This window comes from Pipistrellus kuhlii, unplaced genomic scaffold (genome assembly GCF_014108245.1).
Source record: "Pipistrellus kuhlii isolate mPipKuh1 unplaced genomic scaffold, mPipKuh1.p scaffold_m20_p_27, whole genome shotgun sequence".
NCBI classification, from domain to species: Eukaryota; Metazoa; Chordata; class Mammalia; order Chiroptera; family Vespertilionidae; genus Pipistrellus; species Pipistrellus kuhlii.
The window spans coordinates 2772046-2793792 of NW_023425526.1; the positions used below are offsets into that span (position 1 = coordinate 2772046).

The 21747-nt window shown below is 50.9% G+C and overlaps 2 protein-coding genes across 5 annotated transcripts in view; one reads left to right on the forward strand and one right to left on the reverse strand.

Moving 5' to 3' along the window:
* Nucleotides 1-13993, forward strand: part of SNRNP200 (small nuclear ribonucleoprotein U5 subunit 200) — a 30411-nt gene extending 16418 nt beyond the window's left edge. Inside the window, exons 20-45 of one of the 4 annotated variants that reach the window (XM_036454032.2) lie at nucleotides 43-231; nucleotides 772-969; nucleotides 1368-1520; nucleotides 1628-1708; nucleotides 1955-2038; nucleotides 3102-3208; nucleotides 3534-3652; nucleotides 3939-4093; nucleotides 4193-4382; nucleotides 4545-4718; nucleotides 5870-6030; nucleotides 6317-6544; nucleotides 6850-7041; nucleotides 7125-7303; nucleotides 7523-7674; nucleotides 8645-8753; nucleotides 9650-9758; nucleotides 10147-10336; nucleotides 10431-10595; nucleotides 10798-10919; nucleotides 11136-11279; nucleotides 11380-11556; nucleotides 11834-11994; nucleotides 12093-12174; nucleotides 13385-13477; nucleotides 13578-13993. In XM_036454032.2, the coding sequence (XP_036309925.1) occupies nucleotides 43-231; nucleotides 772-969; nucleotides 1368-1520; nucleotides 1628-1708; nucleotides 1955-2038; nucleotides 3102-3208; nucleotides 3534-3652; nucleotides 3939-4093; nucleotides 4193-4382; nucleotides 4545-4718; nucleotides 5870-6030; nucleotides 6317-6544; nucleotides 6850-7041; nucleotides 7125-7303; nucleotides 7523-7674; nucleotides 8645-8753; nucleotides 9650-9758; nucleotides 10147-10336; nucleotides 10431-10595; nucleotides 10798-10919; nucleotides 11136-11279; nucleotides 11380-11556; nucleotides 11834-11994; nucleotides 12093-12174; nucleotides 13385-13477; nucleotides 13578-13721 (3858 nt within the window). In that variant the 3' untranslated portion in view covers nucleotides 13722-13993. Of the gene's footprint in view, nucleotides 1-42; nucleotides 232-771; nucleotides 970-1367; nucleotides 1521-1627; nucleotides 1709-1954; nucleotides 2039-3101; nucleotides 3209-3533; nucleotides 3653-3938; nucleotides 4094-4192; nucleotides 4383-4544; nucleotides 4719-5869; nucleotides 6031-6316; nucleotides 6545-6849; nucleotides 7042-7124; nucleotides 7304-7522; nucleotides 7675-8644; nucleotides 8754-9649; nucleotides 9759-10146; nucleotides 10337-10430; nucleotides 10596-10797; nucleotides 10920-11135; nucleotides 11280-11379; nucleotides 11557-11793; nucleotides 11995-12092; nucleotides 12175-13384; nucleotides 13478-13577 lie in introns of those variants that run through there. The other 3 variants (XR_004990734.2, XR_004990736.2, XR_004990735.2) reach the window with 3 other exon arrangements.
* Nucleotides 13994-17114: 3121 nt separating this feature from the next.
* CIAO1 (cytosolic iron-sulfur assembly component 1) lies at nucleotides 17115-21667 on the reverse strand. Its single transcript, XM_036454037.2, has 7 exons — nucleotides 21370-21667; nucleotides 20521-20669; nucleotides 20272-20383; nucleotides 20076-20164; nucleotides 19639-19840; nucleotides 18948-19035; nucleotides 17115-18389 (listed from the first exon to the last, which is right to left on the reverse strand). The coding sequence occupies exons 1-7, from the start codon at nucleotides 21506-21508 to the stop codon at nucleotides 18149-18151; spliced, it is 1020 nt and encodes a 339-aa protein (XP_036309930.1). The 5' UTR covers nucleotides 21509-21667; the 3' UTR covers nucleotides 17115-18148.
* Between the last annotated feature and the right edge of the window lie 80 nt (nucleotides 21668-21747).

Consider the following 21747-nt stretch of genomic DNA (forward strand, 5'->3'; position numbering starts at 1 on the left):
CCCTGTGGCCTCAGCCCTCTTGGTTTGCTGTGTCTGCCCTAGATGCTGGGACGAGCCGGAAGACCCCAGTATGACACCAAGGGCGAAGGCATCCTCATCACATCTCATGGGGAGCTTCAGTACTACCTGTCCCTCCTCAACCAGCAGCTTCCTATTGAGAGCCAGATGGTGTCAAAGCTGCCTGACATGCTCAATGCGGAAATCGTGCTGGGGAATGTCCAGAATGCAAAGGTAGGGAGGCACTGCTCTTGGCACCGCTTGCTTTTCCCAGAGAGGCCAAGGTGTCAGGAGTGGATGGTCTCTGGTGCTTCGGGCTGACATTTTCACTTGTTATAAAATACTAGTAGCTCGCTGCTGCCCTCCAGTAGCTCTCCACTTGCTGCCCCACCCTCCTGTAGTTCCCCTGCTCCTCCTACTTCCCCCTCATAGTTTGCTGCCGCCCTCCTGTAGCTGCCTCCCCCCACCCCCCATAGCTTGCTGCTCTGCCCCCTCCTGTAGCCCTCCACTGTCTGCTTATAGCTCGCTGCCCCACCCTCCTGCTGATCTGTGGTCTGGTCGATACACCATGAAGCATATTATATCTTTATTATTATATTACATCTTTATTATATAGGATTAGAGAGAGAAAAGATATTAGGACCCTCTTTTTTCATGATGAAATATTATAAATACTGTAATAAGATAAACATTCTTGTAGTTGGGAGGTAAATTCTAATAATTTCATTTGGACACCAGTTCTCCATGCTAAGATGCACGAGCTTTCTCTCATAGGATGCAGTGAACTGGCTGGGCTATGCCTACCTGTATATCCGAATGCTCCGATCTCCAACCCTCTATGGCATCTCTCATGACGACCTCAAGGGAGACCCCCTACTGGACCAGCGCCGGCTGGATCTGGTTCATACTGCTGCCTTGATGCTGGATAAGAACAACCTGGTCAAGTATGATAAGAAGACGGGCAACTTCCAGGTGAGGGGGCTGAGGGATGGAAGTAGGGACTCAGCAGAAGCCATCATCCCAGGAAACATGTTCAGACCGCTATAATCTGAGCACTGCCTCATGCCATTGCTCGGAGCAGTAGAAAACAGGTGGGGCTGCACTGTGCACTGTGCTGGCTGAGCCCAGGAACTCCTGAAATGGCGCAGTCAAGTCTGTCAGCGCCTCCTGTCTGTAATGTGAGTGGAGGTGGCTAATCTGTCTGTCTTTTCTGTGTGGGCATCAGCTCACTATAGGGCAGATTATTGTGCCATCTTTCTTCATGTGCTTGGGCCAGGCTCTTGTATTGTGATGTGTTCACCCAGTGGGCACCTGTTGTTTGCAACGAGAGGTCGCAGCTCAGCATTGGATTGCCTCTTCCTTCTTCATAGGTGACAGAACTGGGCCGTATAGCCAGCCACTACTACATCACCAACGACACAGTGCAGACCTACAACCAGCTGCTGAAGCCCACTCTGAGTGAGATTGAGCTCTTCAGAGTCTTCTCGTTGTCTTCAGAGTTCAAGAACATCACTGTGAGAGAGGTGCGGCCACGGCACGGTGGGACGGGCACCTGTCCTCACCACCGTCACTGTGTGGGTTCTCTCCTCTGCCACCTGGCTTTCCCCTGACCTGTTTCCTTCCGTGGCAGGAGGAAAAGCTGGAACTGCAGAAGCTGCTGGAGAGGGTGCCCATTCCCGTAAAGGAGAGCATTGAGGAGCCCAGTGCGAAGGTAAGCCTGCACTTCTGCTTGGGGTAAGGCTTTTAGGTGGTTTTTAGGGTCGTCTGAAAGATGGGGGTTTGTGCTTGGCTAACCTGCTTGGTTCTCCCAGCATACTTCTCATCAGCTACTTAATGTCTAACTCAAGAGCTGTAGAAGCTCTTCTCTTACCTGGCATGGATGCCCGGAGCAGACTGTGATCTATTTCCTTGGACTATCCAATAATTGGCTGCCTTCTGGCTGACCTTGCTTTTTCAGATCAATGTGCTGCTCCAAGCCTTCATCTCACAGCTGAAGTTGGAGGGCTTTGCACTGATGGCTGACATGGTGTATGTCACACAGGTGAGGGCAGGGTTTTACTGCCAGGAGAGGGCCTGAACAGTTCCTCCCGTGTGCTGTGTGCGTTTTGGAGAATGTGGGCCAAACACATAAGGGAGGGAGTGCTGGGGTTGCCCTAGTTGGCTCATTGGTTCGCGTGTGAAAAAGCTGCTCTGTCTCTGCTCGTGGGTGTGCAGGAAGGTAAGGCCTCGAGAGTACTGAGGCCTCCAGAGAGAGAGCCACACACAGCGCGCTTCCCTGAGAGGGCTTCCCTCTGCGGCCACTGTCCAGAATTGGTGAAAGGCTTTCTTTCTACTCTTTGTTAAACTTTACTTCTTCTTCTTTTTAAATTTCTATATTGATTAAGGTATCACATATTTGTCCTCAACCCCCTCATTCCAATCCCCCATCCCTCCTCATTCATGCCCCCCCCCCCCATTGTCCTCGACCACTGGTTAGGCTCATATGTGTGCACACAAGTCCTTTGGTTGATCTCTCCCTTTTATCCCCACCCTCCCTCTGAGGTCCGACAGTCTGATCCATGGCTCCTTATCTCTGAGTCTGTTCTTGTTAATCAGTCTGTGTTGTTCACCATTTCCCCTAGATGAATGTAAACTTTACTAGAAAGCAAGTCACTAGCATCTTACTCTTGCTAGAGCCCTAAATGCAAATGGGCCAAAAACTTTAAAATCACAGTGGAGCTTTAGATTAAAATGTTTGGTGAGCTCAAGCTGCCTTTTCTAGTTAGTCTGTGTTTAGCAAGCACCTACTGCATAGAGGGGGAAAGAGTAATTACAGAGGGACTTTGTTGTTTTTGGATTTTTTAATTGATTTTTAGAAAGCGAAGAGGAAAAATGTAGAATGAAACATCAATAGGCTGCCTCTTGCAAAACCCCTACTGGGGACAGAGCCATGTGCCCCCAAACGGGATGTGAACCTTTCAGTACACTGGACGACACCCAACCAACGGGCCACACCAGTCAGGGGAGGGACTTTGTTTTTGAGTTGGAGAGGTGATTGCATCTGAGTGAGGTGGTTTAACTGCAGAGGAGGGACACAGGGATTGAAATGCTTCATCTTTCTCCAGTCGGCAGGCCGGTTGATGCGGGCCATCTTTGAAATTGTCCTGAACCGAGGTTGGGCACAGCTTACAGACAAGACCCTGAATCTCTGCAAGATGATCGATAAACGCATGTAAGGACTTGGGGTGCTGGCAGCTGGTCACCATGTGGGGGTCTCAGGTTGAGAGTGGTGGGAGTTCACATGACCTCTGGCCCTGAAATGGGACATGGCCCTGGGGAAGCTGAGAAGAGAGAAGGCCCTGAGGGGTGGAGCCGGGGAGTGGGCACAGGGTGGTGGTGAGGGTTGGCTCTCAGGACCCACAACTGGCACGGTTTCCAGTGTCTGTTTAACAGCTGTGTCTTGTGTGGTCACAGCTGATCTATCGGGAGCCATGATGAGGGCAGCTCGTCACAGGCCCTGCACAAGGGGTTAAACAGTTGGTTTTCTTTCTGGGTAGGTGGCAGTCCATGTGTCCGCTGCGTCAGTTCCGGAAACTCCCTGAGGAAGTTGTGAAGAAGATTGAGAAGAAAAACTTCCCCTTTGAGCGTCTGTATGACCTGAATCATAATGAGATAGGTGTGTGGGAAGCTGTCACCCACCCGGTTTACAGCCCAGATGTCTTTCTAAGCCTTCATACTTTCCAGGTCCTAGGCCTTGTGCCTAATATCCCGGTCACCTCTCATGACCCATTCAAACACTGGGCCCGCCCCTGGTCTTGGCCTTTGACTCATTTGGGCTCCACTGAGAGTGAAGGGAACAGCCTGCCGCACTGGAATAGAATCTGCTCCTTTCTGGAGGCTCGAGTGTGCGGACAGGATTGGTGGGCTGGGCTGCAGCCCCTGTGCTCTCTGTGTCTTCACAGGGGAGCTCATCCGCATGCCGAAGATGGGCAAGACCATCCACAAATACGTCCACCTGTTTCCCAAGTTGGAGCTGTCGGTGCACCTGCAACCCATCACGCGCTCCACCCTGAAGGTGGAGCTGACCATCACGCCAGACTTCCAGTGGGACGAAAAGGTAAGCTCTCGCTTGGCAGAGGGGCTGGCTTCAGCGTGATTTGAGGAGAGCTGGGTTGGAGGTGCTGCTCACATTCCTTCTGCTTGTGCATACTTTCAGGTCCATGGTTCGTCCGAGGCATTCTGGATTCTGGTGGAGGATGTGGACAGTGAGGTGATACTGCACCACGAGTATTTTCTGCTCAAGGCCAAGTATGCCCAGGATGAGCACCTCATTACGTTCTTTGTGCCCGTCTTTGAACCACTGCCCCCTCAGTACTTCATCCGCGTGGTGTCTGACCGCTGGCTCTGTGAGTGTCCCCTCCGCACGGCCGCCTAGGGACAGGCCCTCCCGGGGCGGTTGGAGGAGTAAGCTGGCTGGGGGAGAGCTCATGCTGCCTGGGGTTCCGGGGTGCCCGGAGGGGATCTGGAGCTGTCTGGTGAAGAGGACCGCCTGCCTTTTCTCCTGGCAGCTTGTGAGACCCAGCTTCCTGTCTCCTTCCGACACCTGATCCTGCCAGAGAAGTACCCACCTCCCACGGAACTTCTGGACCTGCAGCCCTTGCCCGTGTCTGCCTTGAGGAACAGCGCCTTCGAGAGCCTTTACCAAGATAAATTTCCTTTCTTCAACCCCATCCAGACCCAAGGTGGGTGTGTTGGTTCCCCTGCAGGCCTGGCAAGGCCACCGAGAGACGTCATCTGGGCCAGAAGGGAAGTGTGCTCAGGTCTTGGCTGGCATGGCAGCCCTTCAGCGCCGGCTGACGGAGCACACCCGCTGCCCTCGCCCCTCACCCATCTCTCCTAGCCCCTCTAAGTCCTTGATGGGTAGATTTGCTTCGCTTCTTTGCGTGTCTCACCGAGGAGGGTGGCGGGAAAGAGTCTCATCAGTCATGGAGCGTTGTCGTTTCTCAAGCTCAGGAGGCTGCTGCCCCTGCCGCTCAGGTATTGGCTGTGGTCCAGTGAGGCCTCCCTCCATCGCTTTGGGTACCACGCTTGTGCTCTGAGGGCATCGCGGACATTTCTGTTCCTCCCACTGACACTATGGGGGTTTACTATGTGAGATGTTGCTGTCAGTGTCCTATTGGACAGATGGGGAAACTGAGGCAGAGAGCTACCCAGTTGAATGAGCAAATAAACAGGACTTGGATGTTCACCCAGTGTCGATTCCAGGGTTTGGCTCTTTCCTTCTTTGCACATTGGACTGTTTCTCGGAAGCGTGAGCCTCGGAGGAGAGAAAGGCAGCCAGGGCCCTTTGCTCTGTGTCTGGGCTCTGAGAAGACCAGCTATGAGGCAGAGAAGGAGACTCGGTCTGCTTTGCTTCTGCTTTTGTCCTACAGATCTTCCTGGGACAAGAACTCTTTACTTTTTAAAAATTTTTACTGACGTCAGAGGAAGGAAGAGGGGGAGAAAGATAGAAACGTCAGTAATGAGAGAGAATCATTGATCAGCTGCCTTCTGCACGCACCACAGATTGATGGAACCCGCTACCCAGACATGTGTCCTGACCGGGAATGGAATGGAGACTTCCTGGCTCATAGGTTGATGCTCAGCTGCTGAGCCACGCTGGCTGGGCATGGGACCGGAACTCTTGATCTTGACACACACACACACACACACACCCCCACCCCACCCCCGCCTTCTGTGTGGGAACCCGCCCCCCCTCCCCCGCCTTCTGTGTGGGAAGGGGGCCTTTGAGGGGACTAGCTGACTGTGGGAGGGGCTGCATCCCATCGCCCCTCAGTGCTCCTGCTGACTCTGTATGGTGAGTGCTTCACAGTGCTGCCCTGTCGGTTTGCAGTGTTTAACACCGTGTACAACAGTGATGACAACGTGTTTGTGGGAGCACCCACTGGCAGCGGGAAGACCATCTGTGCGGAGTTCGCCATCCTGCGCATGCTGCTGCAGAGCTCGGAGGGGCGCTGTGTCTACATCACCCCCATGGAGGCGCTGGCAGAGCAGGTAAGCAATGGCCGTCACCTCTGTGCCTTCCCAGCGGCTGTCTCCATCTGTGAGTCCAGGTCAAGATTCTTTAAGGCCCGAGATCTGGAGGGCTATTTGGGGCAGAACCATTGACTACTTTTTCTTGGTCATTCCTTCAGTCTGTGAACTGAAGAGCAGCGTCCCATTGCTTAAAAGTTGGTGTGTGTTATAAAGTAGCTCAGGAGCTATAGAGCAACGCGTCCCTCCCTTTGACTCCTCAGTTTTTTCTCACACTTTCTGGCCCCTCTTCCTGCCTGCCTGCCAGGTGTACATGGACTGGTACGAGAAGTTCCAAGACCGGCTCAACAAGAAGGTGGTGCTCCTGACGGGCGAGACCAGCACAGACCTCAAGCTTCTGGGCAAAGGCAACATCATCATCAGCACCCCCGAGAAGTGGGACATCCTCTCTCGGCGCTGGAAGCAGCGCAAGAACGTCCAGAACATCAACCTCTTCGTGGTGGACGAGGTCCACCTCATCGGGGGCGAGAATGGGGTATGGCCTCACCTAGCAGCACACGGGGGGCTGCCCCTGGCCAGACGACCTTGGCCTTGGGCCTCATGTTTGACTCTGAGGCCGGGGACTAGGACATTTTCCCAGGAGGACTCTTGTCACCTTATTTCAAAGAAATGGTGCGAGGCTTTTTGTGGAAATCTTAGTGGAGATTAGCTGCTGTGGAAGAGCCCTAGTCAGAGGAACTAGGACCCATTTTGAGGGCATCGGGCTGTGCACGAAGGGTAACTCAGGGCCGAGGGGGCACCTGGGCCTGTGGTGATCGCCCTCCCTCTGTCCTCTCCCAGCCTGTCTTGGAAGTGATCTGCTCCCGGATGCGCTACATCTCCTCCCAGATTGAGCGGCCCATTCGCATTGTGGCTCTTAGCTCCTCGCTCTCAAATGCTAAGGATGTGGCCCACTGGCTGGGCTGCAGCGCCACGTCCACTTTCAACTTCCACCCGAACGTGCGCCCTGTGCCCTTGGAGCTGCACATCCAGGTAGGACCCTCCTCCCGTTGCTCGTGGCCTCCGTGCAGGGTACCGGGTCTTGTAACCTCTGTCTCTCTTTCCCTGGTCCCCAGGGCTTTAACATCAGCCACACACAGACTCGCCTGCTGTCCATGGCCAAGCCCGTGTACCATGCCATCACCAAGCACTCGCCCAAGAAGCCTGTCATCGTTTTTGTGCCGTCCCGCAAGCAGACCCGCCTCACTGCAATCGACATTCTCAGCACATGTGCGGCGGACATCCAGCGGCAGAGGTGGGCAGGGCTGGGCTCTGTCCACTTCCTCTTGTCTGCCTGGCTTCTGGGGGTGGGGCCACGGGAAGTTGGGTCATGGGAGGTTGGCGCACCCTAAAGGGTGGTCTGTTTATGAGGGTGGGGCTGGCCTCCCTCCGGCTAGGGGCTGGGTGACTGCACAGTGGAGGGTGTTGGTGGGGCCAGAACCTCTCGAACTGAGCCGGTGTTGATGCCGCCCAGGTTCTTGCACTGCACCGAGAAGGACTTGATCCCGTACCTGGAGAAGCTGAGCAACTCCACGCTCAGGGAGACGCTGTTGAACGGGGTGGGCTACCTGCACGAGGGGCTCAGCCCCATGGAGCGGCGCCTGGTGGAGCAGCTCTTCAGCTCAGGTGAGAAGCCTGGTGGCTGAGAGAGGATAATCGCCAGAATGTGCAGGCGGTCTGCTTTTTAAAAAATTTTTTATTTCAGGGAGAAAGGGGGAGGGGAGAGAGAAGCATTAGAGATGAGAGAGAATCATTAATCGGCTTCCTCCTGCAAGCCTTCCTCCAACCCCCGCTGGGGATGGAGCCGATAGCCTGGGCATGTGCGTGACCAGGAATTGAACCGTGGCCTCCCGTTTCATAGGTCGATGATCACCCACCGAGCCAATCCGGCCACGCTGGTCTGCTTTCAACTCCAGGTGTGGGTGCTAGTTCCCTGCAGCACCCTAGTCATTTTCAAACACTGTTTATTGAATCTGATATCGCATTCAGTTCCCCCAATAACCTTGTCATGTTGGTGGGACAGATGCTGTCCCTACTTGCTAGAGAGACAGCAAGGAGACACACAAGGCTATATTATTTCAGAACCTGGTTTGCTAGGCTGGCCCTTTAACCTCTGCACCTGTTTCTCATGGACATCAGACTTACCAAGGCCGTCAGACCTCAGAGATGTGTAAATGGTATTAGCGTTTTGGCAGGGTGGAGCTGCGGGGGAGATGGTCCTGCCAGAATCACCTCTTTCCAGATTGAAGCCCTTGAGTCTGTCTGGTTTGGGGCACACTCAGCTCAGTTTTGCTGCCATCGACTGAGCCAGCCCATGGTGGGGTTGGCATTTTCCAGTGAGCAGGGCCAGTCAGGCAGTCGTCTAAGCCTCGCTTTCCCTGGGCTGGGAATCTTGTTCCAGGATTACATCCTTGCCTCTAGGATAGTCCCCCAAGCAGGTGGTGCTGTCATGGAGCCGCCTCCTGCAGTACTGCATCTGCCTTCTTAGTCACATCAGATCTGTTCCCAGCAAGCTTTGCTCTCGTTTCTGAAACAAGGGAAACCCCTGCCTCAGCCAGGGAGCCCTGCCCTCAGTCTTCTCCTTCCCTCTGCTCAGGGGCCATCCAGGTGGTGGTAGCCTCTCGGAGTCTCTGCTGGGGCATGAGCGTGGCCGCCCACCTGGTGATCATCATGGACACCCAGTACTACAATGGCAAGATTCACGCGTGAGTCCCGCTGTGCTCCGCACTAAGGGGAGCCTTTTGTAAAATGGACACAACACCTGCAGATCCAGAAACTAATGGTCATGGAGGAAAGGTGTTTGGGCAGTCAGCAGCCGGCTGAGTTCCAGCTCAGCCTGGTTTTGGGGAGAGTTTTCAGTCTCAGAACGGAGGCTCACGTTGGCTCTTATAGCCATCCTCCCATGTTGCAGTAAGAGGAGAACCAGGGATCATGGTACAACACCGTTTTATAACATCTATTTGAAATGTATTATTGTAGTCATTAGTGTATTACCTATATCTTTCTTGGTGGGGGGGTGGGGGGTGGAGAAGGAGAACCAGAGAGTCTGGGCCAGAAGAAACCTTAGGGATTATGTAGTTAGACCTGCTCTGTAGATTGGGAAAGTGACTTGGTCCAGGTCACATACTCTTGGGGTGACATGAAGTAGACGATTTGATTTTTCTCAGAAAAAGCTCAAATAATTTAACTCAATAATAGTATTTCCCGAAATGCAGATTATTTTTGAAATTAGTTTTACTTTTAATGTCTGAACCTACTTGTAGGCTTGGACTTAAGTCAGGTGACTTGATAACTTATGAATTACACAGTTGTTAACTTTGGGAAGCTTGACTTACATATGTGCTCTTTTGTTAGCAAGTTACTTTGCTTAGCCATTAGATGATTTGTAGCTTTGAACCAAGGACCCTGAGCAACAAAGTCACAACTCTTAACTTGAAAACTGCAAGTGAAACTGGTGCTTCAGCACAGAAAGTCATAAACCCCGTGTTTGCTGTGACACGCCCATGCCTCCCCATGTTTGCATTTTATTCTGAGGTCGGGAGGCATGGCTTCCTGGGCGGTCCCTGTGTTGATGCACTGTGCCTCTGTCCCCTCCCACCAGGTACGTGGACTACCCCATCTATGACGTGCTCCAGATGGTGGGGCATGCCAACCGACCTCTGCAGGATGACGAGGGGCGCTGTGTCATTATGTGCCAGGGCTCCAAAAAGGTTAGCTTTCCTCTCAAGGAGGTTTTAGTTTCTCCATTCTTTCTGTCAGATGCTTCTTTGTTGTCCACATTGCTTTGTAATAAGCCTTTCAGCCCCAGGGAATTTTGTAGCCTTTTGTTTTTGGTTCTCTTGTGTCCTTGGTCTTCGTCTGGCTGGTTCCATCTTTCTCCTGTGCTGCTCAGCCTGCACAACTCCGTGTATCCTGTCCTGTTGTGAAAAGAACTGCTGATGCCAGTGGGAACAGGCAAACATTCCTGGTGCAGACTTAGCTCACTTGTTGCAGCTGCTTTCCTCCATTTTGGTGTTGGCTGAGTCTGTCACACAAGGTCCATCTCTTCTTTGTGACCGGGTGTCATTTATTAGCATTATCTCCCCTCCCTACCCACAGGACTTCTTCAAGAAGTTCTTGTATGAGCCCTTGCCAGTGGAGTCTCACCTGGACCACTGCATGCATGACCACTTCAATGCTGAGATCGTCACCAAGACCATTGAGAACAAGCAGGACGCCGTGGACTACCTCACCTGGACCTTCCTATACCGCCGCATGACACAGAACCCCAACTATTACAACCTGCAGGGTCAGCCACCGTGGAGCGCACTGTCCTTCTGTGGTTTCCTCAGCCCTCGCTGGCCGTCTCCCTGCAACTGCTCACCAGCCACTCTCCTTCACAGGCATCTCCCACCGCCACCTGTCTGACCACTTGTCAGAGCTGGTGGAGCAGACCCTGAGTGACCTGGAGCAGTCCAAGTGCATTAGCATAGAGGACGAGATGGACGTGGCACCTCTGAACCTGGGCATGATCGCTGCTTACTATTACATCAACTACACAACCATTGGTGAGGGCCGGCAAAGGCTGCTGTCTGTCTGTGGGGAGCCCCGCTCTGAAGGGTGCGGCTACCCGGGAGGAGATGACAGGCTTCTAGTGACAGAGTCTGTTAGAGGGATTACTCCAGGCAGGGCAGAGGTGCCCAGGCCATGAACTCATCTCCCTGATCCTTTCTGCTGCTTTTGACTCCTCCCAAATCTTTTATCTGTCAGAGCTCTTCAGCATGTCCCTGAATGCCAAGACCAAGGTGCGGGGGCTCATCGAGATCATCTCCAATGCGGCCGAGTATGAGAACATTCCCATCCGGCACCATGAAGACAACCTCCTGCGGCAGGTGAGGACACCTGGGCTTCAGGAGAATGGCCCAGGTGCCCAGAGCACCCAGATCTGTCAACAGGAAAATCCCACCATGCCCCCATCACCCACCTCCACTGCCACCCTCTGAGCTTTGAAGGATTATGAGCCTGAGATGGATGGTGCCTTGGGCCTGAGAGCTGGTCTCAGGCTGGGTCACTTGTTTATCACTGGCTATTTTTCTTGTGCTTTCCAGTTGGCTCAGAAGGTCCCGCACAAGCTGAACAACCCTAAGTTTAATGACCCACACGTCAAGACCAACCTGCTCCTGCAGGCTCACTTGTCCCGCATGCAGCTGAGTGCGGAGCTGCAGTCAGATACCGAGGAGATCCTCAGCAAGGTAGAGTCAGTGCTACTGAGGGTGTGGATGGGAGGGCCCGCAAGGGCCTGTGAGGAAGCAGTTTCAACCCTACCTGCTCTCGTGCTCCTACCCGGTGCAGGCGATCCGGCTCATTCAGGCCTGTGTAGATGTCCTGTCCAGCAATGGGTGGCTCAGTCCTGCTCTGGCAGCCATGGAACTGGCCCAGATGGTCACCCAAGCCATGTGGTCCAAGGACTCATACCTGAAGCAGCTGCCACACTTCACCTCAGAGCACATCAAACGCTGCACAGACAAGGTGAGCTGGGTCCAGACCTGGCTGAGCCCGAGAGCTGAGTGTCCTGGACTTGGGTGGGGGTTGAGTCACAGGAGGGAAGACTTCTAGTGCTGTCTGGTTTCTCTGAAGGTGCAATACACTGAGATGCTAGAGAGCCTGACTCATGCGGCTGTGCTCTGTCTGAAGTCGTGTCTATAGGTGTCTGGCAGGGTAGGATGGGAATTAGCAGCCACTAGGAGCCGTTTCATTTATTGTTAGCAAGTGTTCTCTCTTCCCGACCTCTCAATGCCCACTGCAGGGAGTGGAAAGTGTTTTCGACATCATGGAGATGGAGGATGAAGAGCGAAATGCGCTGCTTCAGCTGTCTGACGGCCAGATGGCGGACGTGGCCCGCTTCTGCAACCGCTACCCTAACATTGAGCTCTCTTACGAGGTGGTGGATAAGGACGGCATCCGCAGGTGAGTCAGAGGGCCAGGTGCCCTGCCCGGGGTTCCTGCCGACGAGCTGTGATTCCACTGTCCTGGTGCTGATGTGCTCCCTGCTTTTGTCCCACCAGTGGCGGGCCCGTTGTTGTGCTGGTACAGCTGGAGCGAGAGGAGGAAGTCACAGGCCCTGTGATTGCGCCTCTCTTCCCACAGGTATGTCCTGGTAGCTGGCTTTTCCAGATGCCTACTGGAGGCCGTTTGTCCACTGGTAGAGTCAGAGTACAAGGGGCACTGTCACTGGGGAGAGACGTTTAGAGTAATGATGAAACATGAATCAGACTGAGAATTAATCTTGGGGACATTGCTTTTCTTTTTAAAGGGAGGGGGAGAGACAGAGAGAAACATCGATGTGAGAGGGACATATTGATTGGTTGCCTCCTGCACGTGCCCTTGACTGGAAGGGAACCTGGGACGCTTTAGTCCGTAGGTTGATGCTATATCCACTAAGCCAAATCTCTAGGGCCATTGATATTTTTTTTTTTTTTTGCCTTAACAGCTTAGATGGCTGGTCATTGTTAAAAATAGCAGTTGAACAATCTTGCCAGTCTGTAATTGTTAAAACACATTTGTCTTTAACATTAAATTAAATGGTTCCAGGGTGTGCTTTTTAAAAAATGTATTGTTGATTTTAGAGAGGAAGGGAGAGGGAGAGATAGAAACATCAATAATGATAAAGAAGCATTGATTGGCTACTTCCCGCATGCCCCCTATTGGGGATTGAGCCCACAACCCAGGCATGTGCCCTTGACCGAACTTGAACCCAGAACCCTACAGTCTGCAGGCTAACGCCACCGAACCAAACCAGCTAGGACTAGGGCATGCTTTTAAAGATTAAAAGCAGAAACCAGATATACTAAGTTTATTTCTACAAGCCGGTTTAATACGCTCTGAGGAATGATGCTGGGATCTAGAATTCTTGCGCTTCCTCAGTGGAGTGGCAGCAGGTGCCTTAGTAGATGCTCTCTATGGCAGACTCCTCTCCCTGTTTACGTGTCAGTCTGGCACATGTGCCTTAAAGGGGTGTCTGAAGAGCTCAAACTGCCAGGCCAGAGGGTCTCGATCTCTGACAGTGGAATCTTGGAGGAGAAGGGCCAGAACAAAAAAAATGAGTCCATTTGCTACTTAGAATTTGAAACTATTACAAGGTATCTCAAATGAACTCAATTTTAGTTTTGTCAAATTATATTTCAGGAGGAAATTTTAAAAATCTTTATCTGGTTTTTGTTTTCCTACTTTTGTAACCATTCTCATGGTCTCATATGGCTGTCACATTTCATTTTATTTTTTAAAGTCTTTATTGTTGAAAGTATTGCATAGCTGTCAAGTTTTATGTGCTGAAATCCTTGGCTTTTGGTCACTGCAGAAACGTGAAGAAGGCTGGTGGGTGGTGATCGGAGATGCCAAGACCAATAGCCTCATCTCCATCAAGAGGCTGACCCTGCAGCAGAAGGCCAAGGTGAGTGTCCAGTGGCCCAGCATTCGTTCTGAGGCGGGCGGGCGGGCGGGTGGGAGCACTCCCTGTGTCCCGCTCACCCTGATTGCTGCCTGCTCTCTAGGTGAAGCTTGACTTCGTGGCCCCAGCCCCTGGAGCCCACAACTACACTCTGTACTTCATGAGTGACGCTTACATGGGATGTGACCAGGAATACAAATTCAGTGTGGACGTGAAAGAAGCCGAGACAGACAGCGACTCGGATTGAGTGCAGAGGCCTTTGCATAGAGTTGAAACTTGCACAATTGAATGGGATTGCAGCCATGGAGACCAGGTCTGTTGGCTGGGAGAACTGGCAGTCGACACAGGTGCCGTCCCAGCCCACCTCGTTTTCCTCTTGCTACCTGCCATCCAAACTGGATCCAGTGTCTGCAGGTGTCGTGTAGCTGTCAAGCATAAACTGTACAGCATTTTTATGCTTGTTCTTGGTATTCTTTGGTTACAGAATCAAACATTCTAATAAAATAAGTTGAGAAACCATTTGTTGTATCAGTGATTCCAAATTAAATCTCCTTTTGCTAACCTAAGGCCTATGACCAAAAATATTTTTTTAACCACTGAACTTGCTTAGAAGGAATACTTCTGGAGGACAAGGCTATTTGTTGGGCCGTCATAGGCGCCATTTGAGCCAGTGTGGAGGAGGAGGGGTTAGGTAACTTCTCTTCAGTCAGTATTCCTGCCCCCATCTGGTAACCTGGATATCATCACCACTGCAGGAACTAACACAGCTGCAGGGACAGATCCTAGGCTAGAAATTTCTCAAGATCTGTATAAACACCCTTCCCCACTCCAGGTACATTGAAATGTACCTACTGGGTACACTGATACTGTGATCCAGATCTGCAAGCTTTTTAAAAATATATATATATTATTGATTTTTTACACAGAGGGAGAGAGCTAGAAACATCAATGAGAGAGAGACATCCACCAGCTGCCTCCTGCACACCCCCACCAGGGATGTGCCCGCAACCAAGGTACATGCCCTTGACCGCAACTGAACCCGGGACTTTTCAGTCCGCAGGCGGACGCTCTACCGCTGAGCCAAACCGGGTTTCAGCAGCTTTCTACCGTGTTTCCCCGAAAATAAGACCTACTTACAGGTTTCCTTCTGAGTGAAATATGAGGCATCCCCCCGAAAATAAGGCCCCCCCACTAGGCTAAACATGAGAGATTTGGTCCACTGATTCTGAAAGTAATGGAGTCACAAGAAATTCACCAGGAAATTCAGGAATTGGATTGTTATGATGATGTTCCAGAAGATGACATGATTGTCATTGAATAAATGAGAAAATTCTGGATACTGTAGGATTCAGTTTGTCCGGTTTGTGTTGACAACTACCGTACTACCGTACCGTATACAGGTAATAAATTTCCTTTATTTTCATTTAACAATAAATGTGTACCATATTCTTCTTCATGGAAAAATAAGACATCCCCTGAAAATAAGACCTAGTGCAGCTTTGGGAGCAAAAATTAAGACACTCTTATTTTCGGGGAAACAGGGTACTTCAAATTCTTGCCTTCTGCTCTTGAGGAATAACTGCGTAAAATTAGATGATTCTCAAGGGTAATTTCCTTAGGTCTTAGGAATCCTTTACAGTATAAAATTTAAGAACCCCAAAGAGGTTATGATCCATTGATAATTTATTATATTAAAAATAAAAACAGCCCTGGTCGGAGTGGCTGTTTTTCGCCCTGTGCACGTGTTGCTGGTTTGATTCCTGGTCAGGGCACATACCTAGCTTGTGAGTCAGTCCCTGGTGAGGGTGCGGAAGGTAACCGATTGATGTTTTTCTCTCTTCCTCTCCAAAATCAATAAAAACATTACTTCCAAAGCAAATCCAGGGAAAAGAGCAGCCTGCAATGTTTTTAAAAAGCTCATTCCTGTCTGATTTAATAAGACAGGGATTTTTGTAGTTGCTTTGTTATTTAAGTTGAAGTAAAGCTGACTTTATCCACATGAGCAGTTGGAAAGGAAGTTTTTATAGCCAGTTCAGGAAATTGTGGCTATTCGATGCTGTAGTGAGACTCCATAAATAGTAGTTTCTTAGGTGGAATGTGGAATCTGAAATCTTATCAATGAGCTTCTTGTACTGTTAAGACCCACGGTCTCTCTTACCTGTTACCCACGAGTGATTCTGTAACATTATGCATTAATTGTTTGGAAAATGCTGATTCACTCAATCAGGCAAATCTTCCAAACGCTGACATTTCATCCTACAAATCACATTTGCTGGTACCACCACCAAAGTCGGGAGAGTCTAAGAATTGGGAAGATGGCAAGCTCATGGTGCAAGTTTTCCAAAATTCTAATTTTTACTTGAAAGCTTGATCACTGGCAATGCTATCAGTTGCCGTGAAAGGCTCATTCATTTCCTAGAAATCAACGGCCAGGTAGCCAAGCAATTTGATACCACAATTTGCTACTTCTTTTAAGTAAAAATGGTAGATAGCTCACTCAGCTACACATCTGCTTTTCCTCAAGACAGACCTCTGCTTCTGGATGCTGCCATTGCCATCAACCTTCCCAAGGGTCAAGATCTTATAGCTTGTATGTGTTCTTTTTTTTTAAAATATATTTTTATTGATTTTTTTACAGAGAGGAATAGTTAGAAACATGGATGAATCATCGATCAGCTGCCTCTTGCACACCCCCTTCCGGGGATGTGCCCGCAACCAAAGTACATGCCCTTGACTGAAATCGAACCCTGGACCTTTCAGTCCGCAGGCCGACGCTCTATCCACTGAGCCAAACCAGTTTCGGCGCTTTTATGTGTTCTTGAAGGACATTTCCAAGTGAAGTTGACAATACTGCTGTGAGAGTGTCACAGCTAGTGGCTCAGCTCAGTGGTTAGACCTCCAGCCCACACACCAAAGGGTCAAAGGTTTGATTCTGGTCAAGGGCATGTACCTGGGTTGCAATTTTCATCCCTGGCCCTAGCTGGTTTGAATGCATGCAGGAGGCAACCAATGGGTGTCTCGTATTGATGTCCCCCCACCACCATCCCTTTCCATTCTTGCTAAAATAATGGAAAAATATCCTCGGATGATTTAAAAAAAAAAGGTTTAAGAAAACGCAAAACTATAACTACTAGTTGGTGCCACTACCATAGTTCCTGCCAACATATCAACAACTGACCTCTCAGACCCAACCTCCAGGGGCTTGGGTTGGTACTGCTCCAGCTGCCACTTCAGTCTGTCATTATTTCTGTTGTATAAAAGATTAATGAAGGCCATAGCTTTGGGGAACTGTCCTCAAGTCAAAACCGATACGGAAATGACAGAACTGATCGCCCATGGCCGTGATTCACCACACTTTTTTCTTTTTTTTTAAAATATATTTTATTGATTTTATACAGAGAGGAAGGGAGAGAGATAGAGTTAGAAACATCGATGAGAGAGAGTCATCGATCAGCTGCCTCTTGCACACCCCCTACTGGGGATATGCCCGCAACCAAGGTACATGCCTTTGACCGGAATCGAACCCGGGACCTTTCAGTCCCCAAGCCGACGCTCTATCCATTGAGCCAAACCGGTCCCGGCTCACCACACTTTTTTCATTATCACTCTCTTAAAGAGCTGTATCAGACAATTTCTTTTAAAATCCTCACCCAAGGATATTTTTTCCATCGATTTCTAGAGTGTAGAGGAGGGAGAAGGGGAGAGAAACATTAATGTGAGACATTGATTCATCTCCCATATGTGCTCTTACCAAGGCTGGAGAACTTGTAACCAAAGTATGTGCCCTTGACTGGGAACAGAACCTGGGACTCTTTGGTCCAGCCGTTGCCAACCCTTCAGACCCCACGAACTACCATGTCCGCGGTCTACAGGTGAGCACTCTAACCACTGAGCAACCGACCAGAGCTCTATCAGACATCTGTTTCCTACTTGCCCTCACCATGAAAACTGAATACCATACATTGTATATTGTGTACTAGTCCTTTAGAGGGCCACAAATCATTGTCTCTATGATTTTTCTGTCCTTCACTAAAGAGCCAATTTACAGCCCCATTGAGAATGCATGGCCTATGGTGCAAGTTTTAGAGTTCACACCCTTCCCTTTTTGGCATTCCGCAAGCAATAGAAGATGCACAAAGGTTCCTAAGGGAAAGCAGAGGTGTCTTACTTTAGCCTACACTAGAAAATCTTCACTACTGAGGGAATGTCTTAAATGCAAGGACTTCAGGAGAAAGCAGGAAGGCAGGACCTATTTCAGAAAGTAACTCAGCGTGGAAATGTTTTACATTGCGAATGTTCTAATAATATAAATAAGACTTGGGACTCAGATGGATTATTTCTGTAAGGCTTACAATTTCAGAAAGGTCTGAGGTACATGCCTCCGATATATCAACATGGTGATTATTAGTACATTCACTCCACAAACTTTAGCACTGTGTCCTGACTGGAAGCAAAACCCGTGGCATAACTACAAGTACTCTCCTTCTGCAGTTCTTCCAGGGCCCACGCCAACATGGGAAGGAGTGGTCCTAAGGCTCCGAGCGCACGTCTACCCAGGTCTGACCGGGACAGCCAAGTTAAAGGCAGGCCAGGCTGCTCTTCCGGGTCTTCTTGAGCTAGAAAAGTCTTATGACATTTTGGGGGGAACCATGATTCTGAGAAAGTCAAGGTGGTTCAGAGGCCTTCGAGCCGTTGATACTTCCAGAAGGCCACCTCCCCATCATCGCTGCAGGAGGCCAGAAGCCCGGGCTCCTTGGGGTTCCAGGCTACACAGTTGACATCCTGTGAGTGGGCCTGGGGCAAGTGCGCTGTCAGGGAGAAGGTGGGCTGCTGTGGGTCTGAGCCAGGGTCCTCCTCAAACACGCGAATGGCATCGTCCCCACAAGCTGTAGCCAGGGCCCCTGTCAGCGAACACCTGGGAGGAACACGTGCATCAGTGATTATGCTGGTGACTCCTCCCTCCCAGCCCAGCAAGTTAGCAGCGGATGCTGATTTTATAGGCCCTGGTTGGCTGGCTGGCTGGCTTCCCAAACTTCTGGCTTCAGCTAGCATGTCTTACTGAAGAGTTCCCCTAATTAATATATAGCCACAGACATCACCCCCTCAGCATTCAAGTGCTGCCATCCAACTTTTCCCCAATACAATTAACCTAAAAAACTAAGTAAGATTCTGAATTACACTTTTGTCACTTAGCATAAGCAATTTCCCTTGTCATAAAGTTTGCTAATCATTTTTTAAAAAGTGGTATAACAGGCCATTGAATTTTACTACACTTAAGCCTGTTTTGGTTAATTCCAAATGTTTGTCGATGTAAATAAAGCTGAGAGGCACATCGACTTTTTTCATTATTTAGGACTATTCCTAGGGATAGATTCTTAGGGCCAGAACTATCAAAGCACATGGTCTGACTTCTCTAAAATGTCTCCAAATTGGGGAGTGGAGTGGAGATGGGGAAAGGAGCTGGAGGAATTACCAAGCAATGTCGTAGATGGTCCTGGAGTGGAAGCCTGACAAAGTGCAGACACATTTCCAGCTGGGGTCAGAGCCGCTGCACGCCACACCTGTGCAACAGACTTCTCCTGAGTCCAAGGCACATCTGTGTCCCAGGCACCTTCGGGGTCTAAATGCCTCACTGCAGAGATTCTAATTTGCCCTTGCTTACCCTCACCCTCAATCATGAGTCCTGGTCTTCATTTCTCTGTCCCCACTCTCACCGATCTGCCTTACATACTATGGCCAGGCTGGTATTTTTGCAGAATTCTGAGAAGGAAATGTCCTGTTCTTTAAAAAAAAAACTTGGCTGCAAACTACTTGGCCTGCCTTAGAACGCCACCCACCAGCCAGCCCAACCCACCTTACTTCCCCCAAACCCTTTATATACCTCATGCTTCACCTAAAGGAAGCACCGCTCCTGTGAGATCTAGGCTTTCCCATCTGTAATGCCTTTGCTCATGCTGTTCTGTTCTCACCCAGAGTTCTCTTCTTGTAAAATCCTACACATCCTTTCAAGTTCCCAAGAAATAGCCCTTCTACGTCACCTTCCCTGTTCCTTCCATCTCTCCGGCGCTCTCCCTTCTACTCATTTGCTGTGCTTCATCTGTGTCCACCAGATAGACTGTCAACCTCAGAGAGGAGTCTTCTCAGCTCTGAGCCTGGGCCCTCACCTTGCTCATTGCCTGGCAGGTACTGGCACCAGATGCGCACGGTACGGTCATCACTGCAAGATGCCAGACGCTGGCCGCTGGGGTCAAAGGCCAAGCTCCACACTGTGGATTCATGACCCTCAAGGGTGGCACAGCATACCCAGTCATCCTCTTCCTCTCGGTATAGCTTCACCGTGTCGTCATAGCTGGCAGAGGCTAATAGCTGGGGACAGGGGGAAAACACACCACTTATGGCCCAGGAAGTGCCTGTGGCTCCAATGCCTCTCCCTGCTAGGACAGGACAGTCCCAGGGAGCGTCTTTATAATGGGGACTAATGTCTTTTGGCCACAAGTAGTGATCTCTTTGAAAGCCAGCTGAGGCTGACAAGCCGAGGTGAGTTGGGCACAACCCCCACACCAGAATTCCTTCCCACTGAGATACTTTGCCAGACTCTTACCTCCTGGCTTGGGTGCCAGACCACATGCTTGACATCCTGCGTATGGGAATTGAGGACACTGACACATTCATACTCATCTTCTTCATCAACTGTGGGAAGAGAACAGAAAGGAGCCCACAAGCTGACCTCGTGAGGGTCATGTAGCAGATTCTCTGTCTGCTGGCTCCCAACTGCACCCAGAGGGACCGACACTCACCTTCCCAGACCCACACGCTCTTATCTCGGCTGCAGGTAGCAAGGAGGTTGCCAGATGGGGCCCAGGCTACTGACTTGACCTCATTTTCATGGCCTTCCAGAGTGGTCACACACTGTGAGAAGGGAAGAGGGACAAGAATCAGTGGCATTTAAGACACCTGGATAGATGGTTTGCCCAGGTTGGTTCAAGTTCCTGAACCAGTTCTGGGGAGCAAACTGCAACAATCCTGGTCCAAACCAGTCTGGTTACCTCAAAGTCATCCTGATTCTTCTTCCAAATACAAGTGGTAGCATCAAAACTGGCAGAGGCCAGGTAATGGCCGCAGGGAGACCAGGCCACCTTCCGCACAGTGCGCTGGTGGCCTTCAGAAAGGACAGATTTGCAGATCCAGTTGCCACCTAAAAGCAGAGGCCAGGCCAGGCACTGGGGCTGAGTGCACAAGACACGGAAACACTATCACTGCCATCTGACACTGGAGCCGAGCTCAACGGGCACATTTAACAACATGCTTTTAGGAAGAAGTAACTGACTTACTTCCTCAGGAGGCATCACCTCCTAATTTAAAATGGCCAAAGGCTGCCCAGTGATGGGCTCAGTGGCTCAGTGGTTGAGAGTCCACCTCTGAACCAGGAGGTCAGGGATCAATTCTATGGCTGGGGCACATGCCTGGATTGCAGGCTCGATCCCTAGTTTGGGGCGTGCAGAAAGCAGCTGATCAATAGTTCTCATCATTGGTGGTTCTATTTCTCTCTCCCATTCCCTTCGTCTCTGAAACCAATAAAACACACACACACACACACACACACACACACACAGTCAAAGGCTGTCCCCTCGCAAATTACCCTGCAGGCTACTTTCCACCGCCCTTTTCTAATCGGTTTCCTGCTCCAGCAACTATCACAATTTCCTCCTCAGTTCCAGGCTGTCTCCTGACGTTTTGGCTTCTAGTACTTGCCTGCAGTCTTTCTAGGAGTGACAAAGTTTATCTCGAGGTGGCTTCTCCCCCGCTTCTCCCTGGGCTCACCTTCAGCACAGCACCCGCACAGCACGCACGCGGAACGCCCGGCGGCGGGGTCGCGCGCCCAGGCCGAGCCTTACCCTCGGTGCCCCAAATGCGGACTTTACGGTCACCCCCGCACGAGGCTAGCAGGGTTCCCGTGGGGTTCCAGGCCAGGAACCAGCACCGCGAGTCGGGGTGCGCCGGGACACGGCCCAGCAGCACCAGCGAGTCCTTCATGGCGACCCCGACGCAGAACGTGGAGGGGTTGGGCGCGTGCCCGCGGCAGGCTCCTCCGTGCAGATCCCGGGACCCCAACTCAGCCTCCCAGGACGGCCGGTCACACCACTTCCGCCCGAGGATCCCGGTTGACCTGGGAACTGAAGTGCCCGCTAATGCGGCCGCGCTGCCCCCTGGGAGTTGTAGTCGCACTCCCGCCCCGGCATAAGACGTCGCGGACAGGCTTCGAACTACCAGTC